At 45.3% G+C, this 7,818-nt stretch overlaps 1 protein-coding gene across 1 annotated transcript; it reads right to left on the minus strand.

The window, feature by feature from the left end:
- Positions 1 to 6,518: 6,518 nt before the first annotated feature.
- LOC100348861 (putative olfactory receptor 1F12P) lies at positions 6,519 to 7,482 on the minus strand. The gene has a single exon (XM_008248495.4). The coding sequence runs from the start codon at positions 7,455 to 7,457 to the stop codon at positions 6,519 to 6,521; it is 939 nt and encodes a 312-aa protein (XP_008246717.1). The 5' UTR covers positions 7,458 to 7,482.
- Between the last annotated feature and the right edge of the window lie 336 nt (positions 7,483 to 7,818).

A 7,818-nucleotide genomic window follows, 5' to 3' on the forward strand; every position in this document is an offset into this window, starting at 1 on the left:
ATGGGAATGGGCCTAACGCTGGGCTGTCGTTAGTCTGTGTAGGAACCTGAGCGTGGACATGAAAGGTCGGCGAGAGCCGGCAGCTCCCATCTCGCGGGCTCGCCCCGAAGGCCCGCGGTCCGGGTCCCCCTGGCCGGGGGCAGGAGCCCAGGGACTGGGCAATCGCCGCCGCCTGCCCGGCTCTGCAGCCGGGGCCAGGCCGTGTGGGTCCGCTGTTCTGGCTGCTAGCGCAGCCGCTCGGAGCTCCTGCGAGCAGTCATCCACACGCACTACTTCTGTCTGCTCACCCTCTCATCTGAAGTAAGGCCCGTCACAGGCGTCGTGTTGTTACTTTACACACACACACAAACTGCTTCGTAAATCTTCTTGAGCGGCAGAGTGACCGAGACAAAAAGATAGGGACAGCGTGGTGGGGGCCCTCGCATCCGCGGGTTCACTCCCCCAAATGATGGCAAAGCCTGTGTCGGGGCAGGCGCCCACGTTAAGAGCCAGGGAAGAAATCCGGTTTTCCCTCCTGGGTGGCAGGAACAGCAATCACTGGGGCCACTACCACTACCCCCAACGCCTGCACTGGCCAGAAGCTAGACTCAGACGCCAGAGCTGTGTCGGGATCCCCTGAGCGCTGGTATGGAGTGCAGGTACCTTAAATGCCAGGTTAAATGCCAACTTGGCTCTTGGATACGCATGCGTGGCCAAATACTATAGTGTTTCTGACCTAAGAGGCATCATCATGCCGTATGCAATCTACAGTTGCTGCCTTTCACACAACCATGGAGCACTAAAGTTGGGTTAACATTTATTTCATTAGCATGTCAGGTATGCACACAGCATTGCATTCGGTCCTCTTCCCAAAGATGGGCTGGTAGATTGCAATCTTTCATCTGGGTGTCTGCAGCAGCCTGTTACACGCTGCTGCTTTTATGTGAGTCCACGTTTATTCTTAGTAGAGCAGCCTAAATAATATTGTTGACTCGTAAGTTTTTAAAATAATTTTTGTTATACAGACATGTTTATTGCAGCGTTGTTTGAAGTAGTAAAAAACAAAAACTAAACAAACTGGAAACAGCCTGAATTTCTGAAACTCAGAGACTACCTGAATAAATGATGTATCCATTGTAAGGACTGGTGTATAGCTGTGAAGATAAGTTTTTTCTGGAAAGACGTCTGCATTGTTAAGTGGAAAGACTGTTACTGAATTGAATGCAGCGTGATCCAGTGTCTGGAAACGAAGGCACTCACATGCACATAGAAAATACATGCACATGTATCTCTGAATAGGTTTGTAGAAGCACAGAGAGAAAGGAGACCATGAAACTGTTATCATTGCCCCTTGCAGAGGGTGGGAGAGGCAGGCGACAGGGAGACCTCCTCTGTACTGCTGTAACTGGTGGTTGGCCATCACTTATGTTAAAAACAAACAAACAAACAAAAACAGCCAGGAGGCTCCTCCCACCAGACGGTTGCTTTTGCTTCTATGGGGCAGCGCAACATCTGGCCAGAGAAGCTCACCTTCAAGCAGCTGGCCCTGCCATGGACTGTCTCCCACCCCAGCAGCCTGGTCCCACCTCTGGCCAGCTGGCTGGTGCCAAGCCAATGGGGCCTCTCTGAGAGCAGTTCAAGCTTCAGGCCACCTGTAAGTGACACGGCTCAGCCAGGGCCTTTCTCCTGTGTGTGTGTGTGTGTGTGTGTGTGTGTGTGTGGTGGGGGGAGGCGCAGACACGAGGCAGGTGAGACCAATTCTAATCAAATGCCTTCATACTAATATTTTAGAGCCTGCGTGCATGTTAGCTCAGAGGTATTCAGGATACAGGGGAGCCAGTTAGGGTTTTGTTTGTTTGTTTTTGTCCTCTAAGAACTCCTTTTCACAACAGATTGGATTCTGCCAGTCTCTGATGGGTGTTTGGGTGTCAGGTCTCCCAGCCACACTCTCTTAGCCCCACGCAGTCCCCACACCTCTGCCCCAGCAGTGTCAGGGAGCCCTTCCTCCCACTTTGGACTTGGCATCTGACTTCACCCCTCCTAGAGCTGCTGGAGCCCCGACACTCAGGCTGCCAAGACATGTAGTTCTATCGCAGCACCTTCAACTTAAGACCCGTTAGTAGCTCTCGTTTCATTCAAGGTAGACGCCAAAGGCCTTAACATGGCCGACAGACCTCTCTGTGACCTGAGCCATATAGAATCCCCTGTCTTCCCTTGCTCATCCTGCTCCATCCCAAAGGGCACATTTCCGTTCTGGCATACGCAAGGCACACTCTTGTCTCGGACCATGGCTCTGGCTGACTGCGCTTCCTTGAGAAGGGCTAAGTCCCTCATTCACTCCAAATGTTTCCGGAAGTCACAGCTCCTCAGTGAGATCTATTGTGACTCTTCCATTCCTTTTGTATGCTGTCCTATTCTATCACACTTTTTAACATGCTGTAAAATTTACTATTTATTATATTGACTGTCTCCTAAACTCGAGTGTAAGATCTTCAAAGTTATGGCTCTTTTCTATTTTGTTTAATACTGTATCCAAACATAGAGAGCAGGGGCTATCATGAAATATGGTCTGGATAAATGTTTGTCAAATGAATGAGTATTTAGATTATTTCTTTTTTGAGCAATTACAAACAATACTTGTATCAATCTTCTTGAATATGCATAAGAGTTTATCTCAGCAAAAAAATTGCGGGATGGAGGATATATTAGTGTTAAACTTTGCAAAATTATGCCAAACCATTTTTGAAAGTGGGTATTTAATGCATACTCCTATCATCCATTCAAGTTTACAAGTTTCTTAATTTTTCCAGTTGAATGGGTTTTTATACATTTGCCTAATTACTAACGAACAGGACATAATGAAATCTGGATATTTATTGGCATTGTGTTTCCTTTCCTATGGAAAAACCTGTTTATATGTTTTGCCAATTTTTCTTTTAGGTACTTTAACTTTTCTTTATCATTTGTATGCATATACTAGACATATTTTTATTACTGGTGTTATATGCTGTAAAAATCTTCTGCCAACTTATAGCACTTTGGGGGATGAAGAGAAGTTTTTAATTGGAATATAGTCAAATTTGTCAATATTTTATTTTAGAATTATTACTTTGTGTTCTTATTTAAGAAATTCTTGCCTACTCAAAGGACAGAAAGATATATGGTACCAAAAGCTTTTGAAATAAGTTCCAAATCAATTTCTTCATTTTATACTATACTATATGAGGCATAATCACTCAAGTAGGCTAATTTCCTGCATTAGATTAAGTTCTTCTACAGTTGGCTGTTTGGTTGGCTGTGGGTATACAGGCAGAGTTTATGTGTATATGGCCTAGTCTCAGTGTACATGCCCTAGATTAGTGTACATGTCTTACATTCATTGTATATGCCTACATTTGGTGTATATGCCCTCATTTCTGTTCCCTGTAACCCTATCTGGTGCTGCTGACCGCTTATAGTATGACACCATCATGGCAAGTACTTTATATACAATACTGATGTAATTATCATAAAGACTTTATGAGATAGTTAAATACTACATTTTACAAATGAAGAAACTGGGGCTCAGAAAGATTAAATAATTTTTCAAGATCCCACAGCTAGTAAGTCATAGACTGTGATGTACTTGGCGCATAAATGTCCAGAAGACATGGGTAGAATACATATCTATGGAGAACTGTGTAACTCAGCTCCACAATGCTGACTTCAGCTTGTAATTCCATATGGTCAGTATGTTATTTGAATAGTCTGAATTTCCTACTGGATGATGTGTACCAGGAGAGGCCATATTTCTTTTGCTTACATTTCTATGCTGTCTGACTCTATCACAAAATGTTGAGCTCTGAAGCCAGGGGCCAGGAGTTTCCTCTAGGTCTTCTCATGCAGGTGCATGGGCCCTAGGACTTGGGCCATCTTCTACTGCTTTCCCAGGCCACAGCAGAGAGCGGGGTCAGAAGTGGAGCAGCCAGGACTCGAACCAGCACCCACATGGGGTGCTGGCACTGAGGTGGAGGTTTTACCTGCTACGTCACAGCACCGGCCCCCTTAATCTCTTGCTCCCTATCTTTATTAGAGGTTTTTTTGGTCTGATCACTCATCATGAATTCATTTAAAAATTTCATCTACACCAGACCCTAGTTTTCCTACATGCCTCATTTGTTTTGTGGTTATTGCACATGTCCACAACTTTAGGTTGTATTCTTACCCCATACTCTCACCCCTCATTTTGTAAAAAATTTATTTAAGAAGTAGAGAGACAGAGATAGATTGATTGATCTATCAATAGATAGGTAGATAAATAGATCCATCCCATCTGTTGACCCATCCTGGATCAGTTCGAAGACAAGAACTGGGAACTCTGTCTAGGCCTTCCATATGGGTGGAGGGAACACGATTACTTGAGCCATCACTGCTGCCTCCACAGTCTTCATTAGGTAGTGGATTCTGAATAGCTTTTTAAATATCATCTCTTGGAGTTATTTATTCATTAATTTTTTTACTAACTTCTTTCAGAGGCACACACACAGCATGTGCTCCCACCTGCTGGTTCACTCCCCCAGATGCCTACTGGGAGCTGGGAACACAGTCCAGGTCGGCCGTCACGAGTGCTTCCCAGAATCTGCATTAGGAGGCAGCTGGAGTCAGGAGATGCAGCTTGAACTCAGGCACTGCTGATTCAGACATGTGAGTCTTAGCCAACCACTGCGCCAAACTCCTGCCTTTGGAGGTTCCCTTGTCAATATTCCCTTTATGTAGGGCAAGGAGACTGTTCTGTGTAGAAGCCAGTGAGATAGCCTCTCTCAGTTTGAATCAAGGAAGTGGCTGCAAAGAACTAGAGGCAGGACAAAATCTCTGTTGTGATGGTGGCAGTGGCAGGGATGTTGTTTGTGGGTCAGCAGTGGCAGCATGCTAGCAGTATCCAGACAGGCAGCACGATGCTACACCTGCAGTGTCTGTGACAGTGACTTCGGTCAGCTTGTACAATGATTCGCTTGTGTTTTCTTGGCTAAGGTCTGCCTGTGGGCCTCTGAGCCTGATACTCTGGCCTTTTTGGGAATTTCATGAATCACCCATCTTTCGTTTTGATCTCTGTTTCTTATGCCAACTGTTAACATCACATGAAATTACTGACCATATTTTTTGCCAAGTTTGAAGATATTTTTGATGGTGTGACTTAAAAGTGGTGTATAGAAAATGCACATCTTTAGGACTCTGGGGAATGTTGTAAGCCCATTAAATTAGATATATAAGTTCCAAATTAAATTAAAAAGACATATGCTTTCAATGCTGGTGTGGTCTGATTCCCATATAGGCTATTTTGTCCCAGAGTAAATAGCAAATACAGATTTTAATTGGTAAAATGGTGACTAATAATGACTTTAGACCTGAAGGTTAACTTAGTATACACACACACACACACACACACACACATATACACACACATATATATATACACCGGTGTACATATATATATATATATATATATATATATGTACTGGTGGAATAAAGACAACACAGGAAATGCATACAACATAATCATAAAATATGAGTAAGGACAAAACGTTAGTGTGGGAAATGGTTATCCATCCCGCACTTTTACCATCTCTTTCTGACACACAGGTCACTTCATACATTGAATCTTACATCCCATGTTCCTTCCTACCTACAAGCCTTCCTCCTATGTTGTGAACAGCCCCACCAATTCTATATAAAAGTCACCATGTTCAAGACCCAGAGCAAATGCTGTTTTCCCGGAAGTATTTCTTGTCCCATGAAGGCCTCACCAATGTATTCTCCTTTGGCTTCCTGACACAATTATGGTTTGAATATCTGGAATTGATTTGCTCGTGTTTCTCCTGTATGAAAGTTATCGTTGGCTTATTCCTATCCATCTGAGGAGGACAGTCCTGGGGAGTTGCTCCCCCTTGCACTGCCTGTGGGGTATTGGCATGTTGTGCTGGGCTGAGTGTGCTGTCACAGTGATACAGTCAAATGTTGATTTTTTAATAAAGATATATTTGAAAGGCAGAAGGAGAGATGGCAGGGGTGGGGGTGGAGAGATTTCATCCATCTGCTGGTTCACTTCCCAAATGGATGTCATGGTCAGAGCTGGGCCAGGCTGCAATCAGGAGCCTGGAACTCCCTCTGGATCTCCAGCATGGGTGCAGGAGCCCAAGGACTTGGGCCATCTTCTGCTGCTTTCACAGGCACGTTAGCAAGGAGCCAGATCAAAAGCAGAGCAGCTGGGACCAAACTGGTGCCCATATAAGACGCTGATGTTGCAGGCAGCAGATTCACCTGCTGTAACAAACACCAGCCTCTCAAATGTTTTCATATTTTTATTGTGACTTTAGGAACTTTGTACATAAATAATTGTCTACATCTGTAATATCTTAGGGAGCATCCCTAGAGGTTTTAGCAAATTTAAGAAAGTGATGTGTTTAATTAGATATCTAAGAAAAGCTTTGTAATTATGCTACTGAAAATGATGATGCTATTAGGACTTGCTTTCTGTTGAACTCCTTTCATCCAGTTATAAATTATTGGGAGATTTTGGTCTGGCCCAGGGTCTTTTTCAAAGCCCCCTTCAGCTCATTATTCCTTAGACTGTAAATAAAGGGATTCAACACGGGGACCACGATCATGAAAATTACTGCTGCAACTGAATCTTTTCCAGAGGAGTGGTTGGAGGAGGGACACATATAGACCCCTGTGATTGCTCCATAGAAAAGAACGACCAAGGAAAGGTGAGATCCACAGGTGGAGAAAGCTTTGAGCTTTCCTTGGGCAGAAGGGATTTTCATCACAGCAAAGGCGATGAGACTGTAGGATGCCAGGATACACACGGAAGGAACTACAAAGATCAGCCCTACTGCAGCCAGCACCATCAGCTGATTAAGACTAGTGTCAGAGCAGGAGAGAGACAAGAGAGAGTTGGCATCACAGAAGAAATGGTGGATGATACTGTCAGAGCAGAAGTGCAGTCGGGCCATCATGACAGTGTGCAAGAGAGGGTTCAAAATGGCAATGACCCAAGGCAGAGCCACCAGAGAGGCACAGAGGCGCCGGGTCATAGTGGAGGCGTAACGCAGAGGGTGACAGATGGCCACATAGCGGTCATACGCCATCACCGTGAGAAGAAGGTTGTCCATGTTGGCAAACATCATGCAGAAGTACATCTGAGCCAGGCAGCCAGCATAGGAGATGGACAGAGTCCGGGTTTGGATGTTCTGCAGCATCTTGGGGACAGTGGCTGAAGGAAGGCAGAGGTCTACCAACGACAGATTGGCAAGGAAGAAGTACATGGGTGTGTGGAGGCGATGGTCTGCGGCGATGGCCAGCAGGATGAGCAGGTTTCCAGACAGCCCTGTGAAGTACAGACACAGAAAGAGGGCAAAGAGTAGCCCCTGGTGCCCTGGCCAACTCGGGAAGCCCAGGAGGAGAAATTCAGAGACACTGGTTTGGTTTTCCTTTTCCATCGCTTGGATGCACCTGCATGAAGACCCACAGACAGTTTTACCTGTAAAAAATTTCCCCTTCACCAAGTGTTTTTAGGCCATTCTCCCTCCTCTGATGCTGTCTCCCAAGCCCCACTGAGCCTCAGCTGTGTCCTTACACCTCCCCAGTTGTTTTCACAGCTGTTCCACACTGGGTCCTCACCTCACCCAACATTTCCACGGGATCTGTGTGCATCTCCCCTGGATAAGCAGGGACTCTGCCTCCTTGTGGTGTTGACACCAACTCTGGCAGGTTCTGCACTGTGTGTGGCTGCCTGACTGCTCTGTGTTGCAACACATCAATGACTGACATACCAAATAGCTCCATGCCAAATGCTGAGAT

The sequence above is a fragment of the Oryctolagus cuniculus genome, chromosome 5 (assembly GCF_964237555.1).
Source record: "Oryctolagus cuniculus chromosome 5, mOryCun1.1, whole genome shotgun sequence".
Lineage (NCBI taxonomy): Eukaryota > Metazoa > Chordata > Mammalia > Lagomorpha > Leporidae > Oryctolagus > Oryctolagus cuniculus.

Excerpts from the sequence above, each read along its gene's own strand:
- LOC100348861 (XM_008248495.4), bottom strand. The coding sequence starts at position 7,457 with ATGGAAAAGGAAAACCAAACCAGTGTCTCTGAATTTCTCCTCCTGGGC.